Source organism: Sparus aurata, chromosome 13 (assembly GCF_900880675.1).
Source record: "Sparus aurata chromosome 13, fSpaAur1.1, whole genome shotgun sequence".
NCBI classification, from domain to species: domain Eukaryota; kingdom Metazoa; phylum Chordata; class Actinopteri; order Spariformes; family Sparidae; genus Sparus; species Sparus aurata.
In genome coordinates, this window is record NC_044199.1 from 24829601 (window position 1) to 24847032 (window position 17432).

The 17432-nt window shown below is 39.1% G+C and overlaps 1 protein-coding gene across 1 annotated transcript; it reads right to left on the reverse strand.

The window, feature by feature from the left end:
- Positions 1-606: 606 nt before the first annotated feature.
- On the reverse strand, positions 607-16996 carry kcnj6 (potassium inwardly rectifying channel subfamily J member 6). Its single transcript, XM_030437844.1, has 3 exons — positions 16733-16996; positions 5825-6745; positions 607-1794 (listed from the first exon to the last, which is right to left on the reverse strand). The coding sequence occupies exons 2-3, from the start codon at positions 6720-6722 to the stop codon at positions 1442-1444; spliced, it is 1251 nt and encodes a 416-aa protein (XP_030293704.1). The 5' UTR covers positions 6723-6745; positions 16733-16996; the 3' UTR covers positions 607-1441.
- Positions 16997-17432: the final 436 nt, after the last annotated feature.

Below are 17432 nucleotides of genomic sequence, written 5' to 3' on the forward strand. Positions count from 1 at the left end.
ACTTGACAGAATCGGAAGTTAAAGACACGTGACTTACTAATAATGATGAGTCGAATAACTTGTCTCGGTGGTTTCATGTTTTCAGTTTGTTTTTTTTGGTTGTTGTTTTTTTTTTTACACCACTCTATTACGATACAGGTATTAATTGATCAACCTACAAGTTGTAAAGTTAGACTTAGGATACTTTGTAATTAAAGTGGGCCTGTACAAATGGACTGGTGAGTAGATGTGTTGTCCCCCATAACTTCTGTTGTGTCATTTAGCCACTTGTTATCAACAGACGTTTTTCCGACATGTAGGCACTTTAAATAATTAAATAGTGAGATATTTAATGTTGTACTTAATGTCATAAAACAAAACATGTCAATATCTTAAGCCTGTGGTAACCAGAGACCTTATTTCAGGCATTTACCGAAAAAAACTGGAAGCAGAAATTCCAATTCAGTAGGACTCAGTACTTCAGGGCTACTTCTTTTCACATATACAGTGATAGTCCCCGAGACCTGTAAACAAACTTAAGTGTCTAAAATGGTGGAGTTACCCTTTAAGTAAAAGAACCCCGTTAATTCAAAACTTAGGAAGAGAAAATAAAAGTAATCAAGTACACATTGTGCAATTTACTGTTTATTATTTCTGATACTGTTAGGTGACATGTGAGGGATTCCTGGAGACTAAAACAGCGACTAACCTCCTCCACCAGAGGTGGATGTGCAAAAGTGACGAGATGCAGTTTTAAAGGGCCATTGTCTGAAGTCACTCAGCTGCAAACAGCAAGTCATGGCTTCTCGAGGAGTTGTACTGCAGACGTGTAGTACTACCTTAAACAGACATTTATCATTCGGGGAAGAATTCGTCATTGGTTTAAACTAGTTTGCATCCATTGAGATGTGTGTGTGTTCCTTATAACATTATCGTCATACAGTATATACACAATACGAGATAAATTAACTGCTGATGATGTTTATACATGCTAATATATTTCTGAAAAAAACAAACAAATAATAAAAGCTTTATACATACAGTAAGGCATAGAATATATACAGAACTAACCTAAAGGTGTTATTAGTATCAAACATCTGTCAAATATTCACACCGCAAGAAAACAAAGAATTCAAAACGTGTTATAGTATATACAAAAATACTTATGCAAATGCCCCTAGGAATATCTTAATAGAAAAAATAATGGGAATCTCATCAGGAGGACATCACATTATATTTGAAACATGCACTTGCCGCAGAGTTTCCAGTTCAGCGGCGGGCCACATGTCTACACATGTTGTTTTGGGGGTGAATCACTGAGAAGAAGCGGGTCTTGGTGCAGGGGGACTTGGTCTACTGTGCTCGTTTGTCCTCGTTTAGTACTTCGCGGTCTCACCACAGGCTCGTGCGGCGAGACGTACAGCACGCAGTAATCTCATATGGACCTCACGCGCTCTCTCTCTCACACTTTAGACTCGCTCTCGATGTTGGCAATGTCCCCGTTCCTCTCAGTCTGCTGGCTCTTCCCCTGCTCGTCCAGGCTGGTCTTGGTCTCCTGACCCTCCTGCTCGGACTCTGGCAGTCCCTGCTGGCTCAGCTTGCTGGCGAGCGACCAAGTGAGGGGCAGGCGGCTGCGGTTGGCCATATCGGAGAGCTCTTTGGCACTGTAAGGGGGTGTGTTGGTTTCGTAGATGTCGTGAAAGCTGTTGTAGTCCACCTCGTAGAAGCCGTCCTCCAGCGTCAGGACCGGAGTGAAGCGGTAGCCCCACTTGATCTCGCTGCTGACGTAGGAACTCCTCGCCTGGCACGTCATGCCTGGACACACAACGCAACGATAATGATTAAAAGTGGGGTCTGTACAGTGTATTCATGGAGAAGTCTATTTTGAGCAAGTTACGGAAAAAAACAACAAACATTTTTTACTTTTCTCTGATGATTTTGATTGTTTTGCTCAGGTTTTGAGATATTTGGCTCTCAGAATTCTGCCTCTTCCCAATTGGTTGGTTTAAATGTTTTTTAAAAATCTGTTACAGATGATGTGCTTTTTATTAGTTTCATCCGAGTACAATGTGTCAGTATCTGTTCTCTAAATACTTTTCTAATAAATAAATACCGCAGCTTCTCATCAGCTCAGCACTGTCATGCTTAAATGTACAAATTGTATATTAGCCACGCCCACTTCCGTATCAGCAACGCCCATTCAGAGTCAAGCAGGGCATATAAATAATTTAGCTAATGGTCAGAAACAGCTCTAAAAATAGCAGATTCATGTTGCTGAGATGCTACAACTTGTACCACATTTTTCTTATTTTAGTGTATGGTCATAGACATTTTGGCAGATTGGTTCAGTAAAAGCAAGCTGAATTACCTTTTAGCAGCTCTTGTTTGTGTTGCATCTATAAATGTACAGACAGCTATCACCATATTCATTTAATAATGATGAAAACTTAAAAATATAACTATTCTAGGGCAAGTTTTGCAGTTACAAGGAGCATCCTTTCTCTATGATTTATCTGCATATTTATAGAGGTTTAAGCTATGTGAAATACATTAAGTAAATTTTTTGGAAATACTGAGCGCAAATTAAAATGTTGACTACTTTACTATTTACAGTGATGGAATGTAACTCAGTACAATTACTCAAGTACTATACTTACGTTCAATCTTGAGGTACCTTACTTGAGTATTTCCATGTTTTGCTTCTTTATACTTCCACTCTATCACATGTTAGAGGCAAATATTTTAGTTTTTACTCCACTACGTTTGTTTGGTAACTTCAGCTACAAGTAACTTTGCAGATTACAAGCTGCATCAGAGCCAAAGTAGCACATTAAGAAACAAAACAAAACATCAATTCTGAAAATCAGAAATATGTATGGGCTACTAAAAGGTAATTCGGCATTCTCACTTTTACTGAAATGATTTGCCAAAAAGTAAACATTTAAAGGCTAAAATAAAACTAGTTGTAGTGTCATAGCTATGATTAGTTGAGGATTTAGTGCTGGACATAGAAATATGGACATACTCAGAGCATGTATGTCAGACTAAATAAAAAAAAAATCATGTGTAATATGAGTTATGAAACATGAAGGAGAACAGATTTCGAAGCAAACTAACTTCATGTTTTGGCAAAACACCTGGCCTCCTCCTCACCTCATGCAGTACTGTTGCCTCACAACACTCCCTCATCCCCTCCCTTTAGCTGTCTTATGAAAATCAGCTCTCAATAATCCACAGACCAGCTTTAGTTTTCAAGAAGTGTTAATGTTAGGTTGAAATGTGTCTGCAAAACTGTCACTGTTGGTGTTATTAGCCTTTTGCCCCCCAGTTTCTAGTCTCTACGGTTGGGCATTGTTGGTCTCATGGTCTTGAACATGTTGGCTTTTTACCGTCACAGCCTGAAAGTTCTGAACCTGAACGATAAGATGATTTTATCAGTGCACATATGTTTTACTTCGGTCTTGGTGATCTAAAATTTTATCATCCATTCTTTCACAATTAACCAGACGGATAACCCCCTCTCTGTGTCTCAGAGGCTAGCGTCTTTTAATCACTGTCAGATGTTGTTTAAATGTGTTTTGAGACATGAATCAGTGTCCTGTTTGGCTCAGCTGTCAGCAGGAAAGTCCTCTGTGAGCCTCCAGCAGTAGCTGCTTGAAACCACACTACTCAAACATTGTGTAATTGGTTCATTTTATTATGACTGAATGAATATTATATACTATTTTCTAAAAGATGTGAGGCATATTGGCACCATCTTCTCCAACTTATTACTAAACATTTTAGTTGAGATGTTGGGTGAAGCTACTGGGTGAGCTCACAGCTCTAGTTTCTACTCAACACTCAGCCTTCACTTCTGTCTTTCTATACATATTTCAGTTAATGTTGACAGGCAGTTGACGAGTAATGGGCATCAGTGTGCTGGCTGTCAGAGAATGGTTTGGATCTGACAGCAGCAATGATAGAATGAAGTCTTCTATCTGTATGTCAGGCAAAATAATTTATACTGTGAAGGGGAAGATTTGAAGTTCTCTTATGAGACCTATACATGCAAAGAATGGTTAGAGTTGACAGTAATGATACGATATATAGTATGAAATTCACACCGGTTTTGGGTTGGGTCACAATCAGTATAGAGGAATTTACTACTGAGTCTACAACCATGCTATCAGCTCTATGAGGCTGTGGTGCTTTTAGCTAAATGCTAAAAGCCCAGATCGAGGTTGTGACATTCAATCCAGACACAGTATATGTGTAAACCGGCTTTTTTTCTAGAATTTCCTAATCTTATCGGACCGAATGGCTCAAATTCTGACATTGAAACAGATCATTTTGCAGAGGTTGTAACACTCAAAAAGATTTATCAACAGTTTTACAAATGCTTCTTTCACAATGTGAGCTTATAGGAAAAAAGTACTTTTGGGCCACAGTGCATCATGTAACATAATTGCACAGGTTGGCCGCTACATAAATTGGCAACAAAGTCTGGCACCCTTCCTGAAGGCTTGGCCCAGACACACCAAACTGACATAAAAAGAACTGGCGGCAGTGAAGACTGTGTGCACTGCATCACGTTGCCAGTGTCTTGGCCAAAAAGCTGCACTTCAACACACCGAACATGTGACAGGAGTTAACTCAGGACTGCAGTTATGCAGAAGGTTGTTTTGATAAGGTGTTAACCATTTTCACACCACTCTAGCTAATATAGTGGCTTCATATCAGAGGCAAAACATAAGGAAAAACTTCACTGAATGGAAGAAATTATGGATACAGCAGCGACAGGCTTTTCTTTTCCTGTTTCTCTTCTCGTGCACTGATTCGGGTAGCTGATCAGCCAATCAGAGTGATTTCGCTAAGGGGCCACAGAAGCTCACTGACAGGGCTAGAGTTGCAGCGATATATTGGTTTCAACGTAAGAAAATTGACAATTATCTACGATATTGAATTCTACAACATTTGTGTTTTTAGTTATTGTTGTTGTTATAAGTATCAATTTAGTATTTCAAGGTTATATCAAATTTCATGTGTGTCAGGACATAATAACTTAAATAAAATTCCAATAAAGTGCCTTTTCAACCAAAAAAACCTTCCTTTGTTTTAATTCTTTTAATTGTATTGCAACTGATAATAATACTTTTTTAATAACATTGCACATCATAAAATCGTGATGTTTTCTAAGATGGTTATAATACAGTGAAAATCTCATACCATTGCCTAACATTAGCCTGCTCCACATGACAACATGCAGGTGTTTAGCAGGTATGGTTCACACTATAGTGATGATTATATCTTTGTGTGTTAACTTGCCAACATTTGCTAAGTAGCTCAAAACACAAGTACAGCGGAGGCTGTTTTGCAGGTATTTAGTCATAAAATGAAGGATGGTGGATGATTGAAAACTTTGAGAAAAAAGAGAAAAGATTCAGGGGATCACCAAAGAGATTACAATTCATCTTGAGGCGAACAAACGTGTTTGTACCAAATTATGTGCCAATCTGATCTATAAGTTGAGGAGACATTTTATGCAAAGCCGTAAAAGTAAGCACTGTAGAATTCATTGTCAGCTTCCTGGAGATCCATCAAAGAGTAAATGGACCAACTGACAGACCAATATTAAGCCATACCCTTGCCGTGGATTAAAATCTGTCATTGTCTGTCAAACTTTTTAAAGAGACAATATCGCTTACTGACCTGAACTGTACTCATTAAACAGGTCTGTGCTCAATAAAAAAGAGGTAAATCCTTAAATCCAAGGTAATGAAACACAATGATCATGTATTTCTAAAATAACATGTGGGATAAAAGGAACAACTGATGTACACTTTGAAAGCGTCTGAAAACTCACCTGTGGCCTCCACCATCCCCTCCAGAATCACAACAATCTCCAGCTCTTCCTTGGCCAGATGGGCTTGTGAGATATCCCAGAAGGGGCTGTGCTGGTTTATCTCATGGCAGATGATGAGCGGTGACACGAGGAACAGCCTGTCATCTCCCGTGTTGTAGCCCACATTTATGTCCGTCTGGTTCAAAGGGATGAACTCCCCTTCCTTGGTCTGCTTAGACTTGATGAGCTTGGCCCTGATTGACGCCTCCACGATGTGTGAGTTTCGGAGGTCTCCAACTCTAAACATCAGGCACAGCCGTCCATCTCTGATTGAGATGACCGCATTGGTGGAAAACACTAGTGTCTCAGCTCGCTTCTTGGGCTGTGAGATCTTAACAAACATGCAGCCCACCATGAAGGCATTCACAATAGATCCCAGCACAGACTGAATTAAAAGCAGAAGTATCCCCTCGGGGCATTTGTCCGTGATGACTCTGTATCCATAACCAATGGTGGTCTCTGTCTCAATGGAGAACAGAAAAGCTGATACAAACCCATTGAGGTTATTGACACATGGAGTCCACTTGTTGTCTGCTAAATGGTCCAGATCGCCCCGGAGGTATGCAATAAGCCACCACATGAAGCCGAAGAAGAGCCAAGTCACTGTGTACACCAGCACAAAGATGAAGAGGTTGAACCTCCATTTGAGGTCTACCAGCGTGGTGAAAATGTCCGTCAGGTAACGGTACGTCTCCCGGACGTTTCCATGATGGACGTTGCACTTGCCGTCTTTCTGGACGTACCGCTGGATCTTCTTTGTTCTGTCCATCTCTGCATGCCGTTTAGGCAGGTCCTCACGGGCCTGCTTTGGCAGCTTGGGCTGTCTGATGATGGCCGGGCTCTCCACATCCTGCTCCATGGGGTTTCTAGGTGGATTCAAGCCTGTTTGAGAGGGAAAATGCGGTAATTGGATGTTATAAGCAAGTTCAAGAAGCTTGTTTATTCTGCTCTTATTCAAAGCAAATGAGGACAAGACTTTCTCATGACAAACCACCTTTACAATAAAAATCTAAACTCTGAGGTACATGCACTTTTAGTTTTCAGTTTCAAGGAATTTTATTACAATACTTTTCTGACAGCTTTAGCTAGTAGTTACTCTAAATATTAATGGACTAGTTCACACAAACCTGATAACATTTACACCCATGACACAAGGTCCCGAAGATTTTGGTTTTAAGTAATGTCTTTTAAAAACAAATTGGGACCTTAGGGCTTCATGAAGCCATTTTTTTTCTGGCATAGACACCTTTATCAGCAGTAGACAGAGAGGGAGATGTGACATGCAGCAAAGGACCTCCGGCTGGAATCGAACCGGGGTCAGCTGCGTGTATGGCATGCGCTCTAACCACTCAACCACCTTTCCAGGTGTTTTTGGACATAGTCTCCAGTTACTTCAGTTGTTTAGGAGAATGCTGCAACGCTGTCTTGCTGTGAAGCTCCAGAAATAACAACAAACCTTTGTATCTGAGCCAAATCATAATTTTATTCATGGCTATGGCAATGACTGTGCTGTATAATTAGCCATGTTAATGCTTAAAATGTGCAATCACAGAAAAAGTTTGAGATGTATTATCTCTGCTGCTGACACACAACTCCTGCTGGACTGGTCTTCACACATAGGGTTATTCTGCCAAGTGACAGCCCGATAATAAGATTTATACACTCTGGAGGCTCTTCTGGGGGAAGAAATACGCTGCTTCAGTCAAAAGAACAGACTTCAAAAAGACTTAATGTGGACGTACTCTCAGATTGATTGGCAGCAACACAAACAAGGCAAGCATGCAGATGATATCATTAACAATAGACCTCCTACTCTGCCATTGTTTCCAGTACCACCACCACATGAGTTGAGACCAGTGCGCTGATTTGCCTATAGTACTAAACACTCTCAGCGCGAAAACTGCAGCTACAGTGAGGCCGAGAGAAAACGTGTCACCACCCACACTGTAGAAAGCAAGCCTCACTTTGTCACAGTAGCTCCTGCAATAAAGAGTGAGTGTGTAACCTGGTTGTAATGCTTTGTGGGTGTTCGGGAGCTCCTCAGCACCCACAAGGAAACCAGGCTGTGAAATGACCATATATGAATAGGTCTGTGAAATAGGATAATTATCCACTGAAGATATATAAAGGTTTGGAAACAGGGTCAGGGCAGAGTTTTAACTGTGACCTAAACTGTGCCCATGTCTATATTTATATTTCTGACAGTCGTTTGACCTAACTGGCTAAAATAAGCACTTGTCAAAAACATTTTTAGTATGAGGTAGAGGTCAACCAGTGCAACAGAATATCCAGAGCTCCTCCACCTGTGCAGGTGACAGAAAACACAGAACCTCAAATCACCTTTTCATCTATGGTGTGATTTTAATGTGGCTGGGAAAAGTATGTCGTAATAAACAATTTATTTAATTGTTAAAGAGTAAGGTAACATTTTATAATAACCATCATTAATAAATTGTTACATTTATAGTTAAATGGAATGGCACTCAGTAGAGACCATACCTCCTCCAAAGCCTTTTAATACATGAAGCCTAATTTAATATTACGCTCAGTAGCCCTGGATCACCATATATTCTAAACCAACCATAATTGCTTGACCATAATCTGAGATCACCAGATCTCAGATCCACATCAACTTGTTCTGAAATTACTGAAAATCTTAAAAAACATCTTGCGATGTTAAGGAAAGTAAGAAAAACAGCAACCAACAAACAACCAAACAACAACCAAACAACTAAGCAACCAGCAAACAAACACCCAACAAAATAAAACAATAAAACAACCAACCAACCAGCCACCAACCAACCAGCCACCAACCAACCAACCAACCAGCCACCAACCAACCAACTAACCAACCAGCCCACCAACCAACCAAAAAACAACCAACTAACCAACCAGCCACCAACCAACCAACAACCCAACCAGCCACCAACCAACCAACAACCCAACCAACTAACCAACCAGCCACCAACCAACTGAAAAAGCAAGCAAACAAATAAACAACCAACTAAAAATACAACAAACAGCCAACAAAAATAACAAAGAACAACAGGTAAAATAGGTTGTGATGTATCTACGTAATTAACTCTAATTTGATCATTTATTAATGATGGCTATTATAAAGTGATACCAAGAGTAACTTTCAACATGAATTAATTATGACAAAGTAAATGGATACACACACACGCACACACACACACACATCCATTTTAAATCTTCCGTAAAAAAAGATAAAGAAAAATCATTTTGAGTTTCCCCCAAAGGTTTGCATGACTTGACTTGTGACTGAATCAAACATAACGTACAGAATTTTATGGCACATTCACGATATGATTTACAACGTAGCACTGCTCTGTTCTGTTCTGGAGCTAATCTGACCTCCACCGAGGAAGAAATAAATCTGGCGCCTGCGAAGTACAATGGAATTGTTATGTGATCCCTCTGATGTGGCTGTCACATACACAGTTTTTTTTCCCCGCCGTGCTGCATGTGGACAGATTGTCTTTACTTTGCACATTGCCTTACCCACCATCAGTGTTTTTACCGCTGGAACAAATGGCCGTGCTGAAGCCGTTCTGCTCTCCATTCACGGGGGAATATTATGAGCTTGAGCGCAACTGGTTTCCATAGCAACGCCACAGCTCAGTCTACCAAGTGCTCACAATATAGCAGGAATGTGCTGGATGGATGAGGCCACACGGCATTGGATAACATTTGTCTGTTTCATCTTGTTTCAGAGGGCCTGAGGAATAACAATGTACTGAATGTATCTGCTTTGTGCATAGAGGTGTCATTCATGTAACAGCTGGTAGTGTTTTATAATTTTTTTTCTGTAATAGATGAATATCGGTAAATAGAAATATTATTATGCACGCTTGTTGTTTGGAGCACGTTTGATATGATGGAGCTGACGGTAAAGAATAAAATAAAATAAAATCAACAGTAGTTGCTGATGTTGTAGTTTTCTCTTGCAGGATGTAGGGAAGATTTCGATTAAAGCTGCTATAGTTAACATTTTTATATAACAGTGGATAAAGTGATTATGTGGACTAGGGATGTAAATGGTTCATAGATTCATCGATTATGGGCTGTTAAGAATCTAATCAATGTATTAACCAACAAACAGAGATGGGTATAAATACATCAAAAAGCATCTTGTTCAAATTACAAATACTCAAATAAGGTTGCCCCAAGCAGTGTCGGCCAACCCCAATCACCGATTTTAAGGACATTTCTTTTCTTCATTGTTGTCTGTAGATGTTAGTTAATAGTGGCATTAAAACACATCATTAAAACATTGAAGAAAAAGTTAGCTTTATTTTTGTTTATTCAAATAAGTGGCTTAAACTAAAGTTATGAGTAAATACAGGGTTGAGACAAAAGAAAAAGGACACAGAATTATCAGTTTTCTCTGTCTTTATATGGAGGTCTTTGTGACCTGAAGCCACTACTCCACCACCTGGCTATAGCACATATCTGGTAATTTTCATTTGGTAAAATGTACACAGATGTAAAGCCTCCGTAACTCAAAATTAAAAAGTACTTTTACCTCCAAACTGTAGTGAGCTTTAAGTACTTCAGTATATCTGTTAAGTGTAAACTTGTTGTGTTGTCACATTAAACTTCACTGTTTAACACTTAATGTTCCTCTGAACAGAAACTCTCTGCTGCGTATTTGGCTCACCTGTAGCGTAAGCTATTAGCTTTGTTAGCTTTTAGCTCCCACAAAAGGACTCTGCTGCTCACTGGCTGCTAACAGCTAACTAGCCACATATCAGTAAGGGTTTTCAATGCCCTTTTGGTTTTACCAGCACAACAAATTTTGCAAGGTCCTGCCAGCAAGCCCTATCCAAGGGGATAGCTAGACCAGTATCACAGAGCAACTTTTGTAACGTTAGCTATCGTGCTGAGTAGCAACCCAATGATTGTAACAAGGATTGATACAGCACTGTGGAGAGAGAGAAAACCATGGTAACAGCATGAAAAGAGGCGCCCTATTGTAGTAAGCACCGCCAGCGTGTGTCACTTCAGTTTGTCCATTTGCTAAGTGATCGTCTTTTCAGCCTTAGCACTTTTTGTGACTGGGGGATGACAAAAGGCTGTCGGTCTCAAGCCCCTAAATCTGCTCTGGCTGTCTTAAGGCTGTTTTAGGCTAAACTAGCACTAGAGTAAGAAAGAGAACGTCGGGTGCAGAGTCAGGTCTCCTGGAGAAGGCTGGAGAGCTCAGAGATTACTTATAATATTTTGAAATAAAAAGTGAATTTATCTTCACTCCCATTTATCAACCTGACTGCAGCAGAATGTGAATGTGACTCAGTTATAAATTATTCATGGGCAAAGAAAGGCTTTTAGTCTTATTTACTTTACATTTAGTCTCAATCGCTGACTTCCTTCCTCACTCTATCCTGAAAGTTAGAGCAACAGGTGACCCAATGAAATGCACCAAAAAATATTTAAAAAAAAGGTTTGGTTACTTCTAGATGTTTAAATTCAGAATTATTATATCTTTAAATATAATACAATTCTTATTTTTGAAAGTTAAAAAACAAAAGAAACCCTTCAAACTCTTGTATGCAATGATTGGATGATAACTGATGGAGGAAGGGTTTAGCAAATATTTAATTAGATTGGTTAAGCAGGTGTAATGGGGAACCAGCAGCCACCCATGAAGTTGCTTATGGACTAAATTGAATCACTGGAGTTTATGGCAGACAGGATGGTTTGTTCCACTAATGGTTATAGGGAGCCTTTGTTGAAAATGTGCAGCAGGATGTGATTACATGCTGTGTCGGATCACCCTTATAACTCAACTGATAGTGTCTCAGGAGGCATGAACATATCAGCAGACTCTCATTGTAATCATGATTTTGTTTCTAGCGCTTTTTTTTTCATTAACTCCACTGTGTAGTGTAAATTTCAACCAGGTAGCTCGATCCAGATGTGGCCATAATTGAGCTGAGGCCACAGGGGGACAGGAGCTATTTTTAGGCACACAAACAGCTGAGCACAGGCAGTATGGATGTCACATAAAAATTATTTTCAAATCTTACCACAGTCTTACTCTGTCTTTTTAGATCTCAGGCAACAATGGTAGTCAGTGGATGAAAACTAGGCTCATTTAACGAGGGATTTGCAAAAATACAGCAAAAAAGCCATTGGAAACCACTCATCAGTGCCTTGCATGGGACCCAATTACATAGGATCATGCAGGCTGGTAGACCAGTTCACAGATCAGTTCACTCTAATTGCCCAAAAATAAAATAAAGAGGACACTGAAAGGCTTAAAGGCTTTATTTATATATTGTTGATAAGTAGACGTTTGAGGGGAACTGAACTGTCTCCACAATGAGATAGCTAAACATACAAAGCAGGTTATCCAGAGGATAATTGACATCAAAGTGGATTTTTAACGACCAAAATGTATTTTCATTATGGATTATGGCCAATCTATAAAGTCTTAAAATATCTCTATTAAAAATGTGAAATCCCCAGCATGAAGTTACAAACTCCAGCATGAAGTCGTAGCCAGTATTTTACTGTTGCAATCCATCAACGTTTAGCATTAATGTGACAAGGTTAGAAATGGATTACCGGATCCAAATTTGACCTTTTTTGTAGCCCAGTCACTAAAATAAAATGTTGGTATTTTACATTTCTCCAAACAACAGGTTCAGTTATGTTTGAGCTGACTTTCATGTCAGGAGGTGGAGGGGACGATGGTGGTATAACGGTTGGGCTGATATTTCTTAACGAGGGAGAACTCCTGAAGACATTCTGACATTTGAAAGTGTGAAACCCTTGGATGCATTTAATGAGACGTGGCATTTTTTAGCCATGCTTGTGGCAACAAAACTGAATATTTTAAACAAGACTATAAAATTTATTATTGAACTGCAAAATATCCTGCCTCCATGACATACTTCTTTGTCACAAGTCTTTCATAACCAGATTTTAGGGATTGTTGCAAAAAATCTGTGTGTTATAAACACGTCTTTAAATGGATATCAGATTTTTTAACTTCTTTATTTTTGGCCCAAAAATGTGCGTAGCTGTCGGACATGAAAACACATGATCTCATCCTAACCCTAACCAAGATGTATTAGTGCGGATAATTGAAAATTGTACCAAATGTAAAGGTATAGTAACATATTGCCAACATTTACTTTACCGATTGGGTTGCTTAAATTTATGAGAAACGTCAGTTTTTCTGACAGTACAATATGATGACTGTCAAAAGACCAATCTGAAGATTCAAGTCAGCAAATTATGTTAAGTAATTATGTAATTATGTTTATGTTATTATTTATTGTTAGTTATTATGTTTTGTTCATGTTTTGAGCATTTTTGGCGTATCCCAAAATGACAGCAACCTCTGAAACCTTAATGTATTGCACCAAATCATTTTATTCTATTTAAAGCCTCTCCATCGTGTTGAGCTGTTTTGTCTTTCACAGATGTTCAACTCATATAATATTTTTTTTTCACAAGAATATTGAGTGTAAGAAATATCGGGGCTGGGTGATAGGATCTTAAAATAATATTACAATTAACAACCAAACAAAGCTATACATGATATATGTATTATGATATTTGGAAATCTCCTCAAATCTCCACTTCAATGTCAAGACTGGCAACAAATATTCTGATATCATCAGATAAAAGTCAAAATTTTGAGGTACAAAGTCAAAATGGTGAGACAAAAAGCAACATTGTGAGACAAAAAGCAAAATTAGGAGTTGAAAAGTTGAACTCATTTCATAGAAAGTCAAAATTATTTCATAAAAGTCTAAATTATTTCATAAAAAGTGGAAATTCTCAGATATAAGGTAATATTAAGAGTCAAAAAGTCAAGATTATGCTACAATATTGTATCATAATATTGATCAAATGCCTCAATATCAATTCAATTTTGAACAATCTTGTACTTTTGGAAAATATTAACACAATAAGATTTTGTATTAATTACCATCAGTAATGTGGATACAATGACTAAGTGGTTAAAGGCAAGTATTAGAACAAGTAGAACAGTCTGGAAAAGTTCAGGTCACTTTACTGTAATGCAGCATTTAAAACCAAGAAAAGACAACACGTCTGACGTATGAGAATATTATAATATATTGACCAGCCCTCAGAAATAGTAACAGAAAGATGAAGCTGTCAGTGTTTTGTGTGTCTGCAGGTGTTCTTTTCAGTCTGCATTCAGCCCCCACCAACCTTCACCAATAAGCTACTGTAGGACAGACTGTAATTTTGCCTGGAGGTGCAAAACATGTCTACCAAGCTGCCGCGGAGCTCACTGCTTTGAGCCTTGAGAGTGAAGGCACATACGAGTTCATCAACAGATCCTCTCTCTTCTGGACTACAGAGTCTGGACGGTAAGCGAACAGAGAGTCAGAGAGTCGTTGGTGAGAAAATGTTAGAGTGAGGGGGCCAAAAATAGGATTTTGAAAAGTAATTTCCATCCTTGGTGGAAATTACAGCCTCAAAGCCATCAAACAGAAAGCCCGCTGTCTCGTTATTAACAGAGGGTTCAGTTAAACCTCTCTGTTTGTCGCAGGGAGAAACATAACATCCTTTTCACATTCTCAAGCAAACCTTTAAACTGACACAGCTCTGAATCATCATGTTGCCAGATACTGTGTTACTACCAGGATCCATCCTTCAGAGGTACACTTCACTACAACCACTGTCAGGAACAACAGCTTTCTGCTCTGCTATAGCTGCAAAGCAGGTGGTACTCTTAACTGGATCATAGCACGAACTGAAAGATCCTTTTGTTTGGAGGAGGAAGCTTCTGTAGGAATTTATTAAAGATGAAACGATTGTAGTGGGTAAACAACCAGTACGCTTTTATTAGACTATGACTAAGATTTATTATGAAATCCAGTCATCAAACATCTCGTTAGATTGTAGAATAATTCACCTCATGTTTGTTAGATTCGATTAGAGATTCAGAGCCTACAGATTAACTGGATTGATTTTCAAATTATATGGTTTTAATAGTGATTAAATTAACATTGTGCTACATTAAAGGGATCCCTCTCACATTAATTAGCAAGAAATGATCAGTTATTGTGAGCTGGAAATGCTTCCTGGTGTTAATGTGTGATGTTTGAATTATCTCAGGGTATTTATCCATAAAGCTCTGCTGCTTAAGCTTCCACATTACCTCACACCTAGTCTCTTATTCAACAATATATGATCCAATAACTACTCATCCTTGAAATCCCATATGGTTACTGTTTAAATGGTATGAACTGCAACCTGCCCTGAACCTTTTATTGACTCTTTATTCTAATGAATCATATGTCAGTTATGGTTGTCTGGTCTTATTTGCATTGCTTTTTTGGTGGGCTGGTTGTCAGTCTCAGCTACCTAATTAAATTAAATAAATGAATGTAATACATAAATGTAATTTGTCCCTGTCATGACCTAATAGTCTCTTAGGTATGGTGAGCTGTAATTCTTGTAACCACTGGTGTAATACACACGTATGATCTGTAATAATGTTCAGATGAGAGACAGAAACATTATGATTTTCCATCTATATGAAGTTATTTACTGCTTCTGTCTTTAACATCTAGAGAACAAACATGTATTAGCTGGTTAGCAGACGACTGGCTCCACTTTATTAGCTTGTAGTCGGTTAATTGAGATCACTTGTATGTAAGCCCATATTCACCAGTTAAAGAAAAAAATTCATCCATCCCATGGTAAGTCATAATTATGGTATGGAAAGTCTGAATTGTGAAAAAAAGGTTAAAATTATGAGATTAAAAGTCTGATTTATGAGATTTAAAGTAACAATTGTGAGATAAGAGTGAAAATAATGAGAAAACAATCTAAACTATGAGACAAAAAGTCAAAATTATGAGAGAAAAGTCAGATTTACGAGAAATAAAGTCAGAAATTATGAGATATCACGTCGAAACTTTGATACAAAGATTCAAAACCATCAGATAAAAAGCCTGAATTTTGAGATATTAAGTCAATATTTTGAAAGAAAAAGACAAAATGATGAGACAAAGAGTAAAAATCAAAACAAACAAACAACAAAATGTCACAATTATGGAATAAAGTCAGAATCATGAGACAAAAAGTCACAAATATGCGATAGAAAGTCTGAATGATGAGATATTAAGTTGATATTTTGAGCGAAAAAGTCATAATTTAGGGGATAGAATGTCAAAATAATGAGGTAATGAGAGGTATGAGAAAAATCTAAACTGTGGGATATAAAGTGACAGAAAGTGTGAGACAAAAAGTCCATGTTTAATCTCCAACAATCTCAGTTTTCATAAATGTTTTCATGTGTAAGTGGCAGACGTGGTCCTCCATACCAGCTGTGTGTGAGTCCTGTAATAAAGCACAGTAACAGGGTGATTTTATGACAGCAGGCTGGGCACCATGATGTTTGGCGGCTGGGATCAGTTGCAGGAAGCACAGAGAAAACCAACAGGCTGGACATTTCCCGTTGCCGTGGAGATGGCGGCTGATCCACACCGCAATAATAATGACAGCCTGCTAATCTCGTGTGTTTCCGTTGTTTTCAACGGCGTGGCTCGTTTATTAGCCCGGGTCCAGCGGCTGTGTGAGGCCGCGGGCCTGCGGGAACGAATTTTCCCTTCAACACCTTCCAGTTCCCTCCATCGAACAGGCTCCTCCGTCGTGTCACAGCGGCGGGATCAGCCACACTTTCGTCCCCATGTTCATATCTACACCCATCTGCTTCTACCAGAACTCATTATTCTCTTAATTAATCTCTGATTCGTCTTCCACTGTTATGTAACTCTCCACCCCCACCGCCCCCCATACAACAGATGATTACGTTCAAGCAGCTGTGTGATCAGGAGCTGAAAGGTGTTCGCCTACCTTGTGCAGCGGATACACGGTGGTCACTCCCCGAGTCATTTTAAGCCGTTTTGTTCCCATCAAAATGCTCCTGCTGAGGCGCTGCGATTATCAAGTCGCTGTCTGCGTGGACCGACTGAAGGATGGCTACTAATTCCCTCTTTCCTCCATCCCTCTCTCCACTGGAAAAAGACATCGGCCGTCAGCCGCCACCCCTCAGCTGAGAGAGAGACCTAGGTGAAGACTGGGGAGAGAGAGGGAGAGAGAGCGAGAGAGGCACTGAGGAGGAGGAGGAGGAGGAGGAGAGAGAGAGAGAGAGAGAGAGAGAGAGAGAGAGATAGGCGGAGAAATTAGCCTTGTAGTGATCCAACAGTGTACTGCGTGTTGAAGATGATACAGCTTGTTACATCATAAAATTCATCAAGTTAAAGGAGCATTATGTGAGATTTTGAGATTAAAGGAACAGTTCACTCGAAAATAAAAGATTCAGGTCCTTATCAGCTCAACTTGAGTCCAGCAAATCTGTCTGGAGCCTTCTTCCACAATTTGCATTATCAGTCTAGAACCGCCACTGAGCTTCACAGCAATTTTGCATTAACCTAGACAACTGAGGTAGATGGGGACTTGTTTAAAGATTTTATATATATATTTTAAAGTGTCATCTAGTGTAGTCCAAGACATTATCTATGCCCAATTCTTGAATGTGGTAATAAGTGTTAGC

Excerpts from the sequence above, each read along its gene's own strand:
- kcnj6 (XM_030437844.1), bottom strand. The coding sequence starts at position 6,722 with ATGGAGCAGGATGTGGAGAGCCCGGCCATCATCAGACAGCCCAAGCTG. Across the intron at positions 1,795-5,824 it reads GGGGATGGTGGAGGCCACAG|GCATGACGTGCCAGGCGAGG; the intron begins GTGAGTTTTCAG and ends TTGTGTGTCCAG.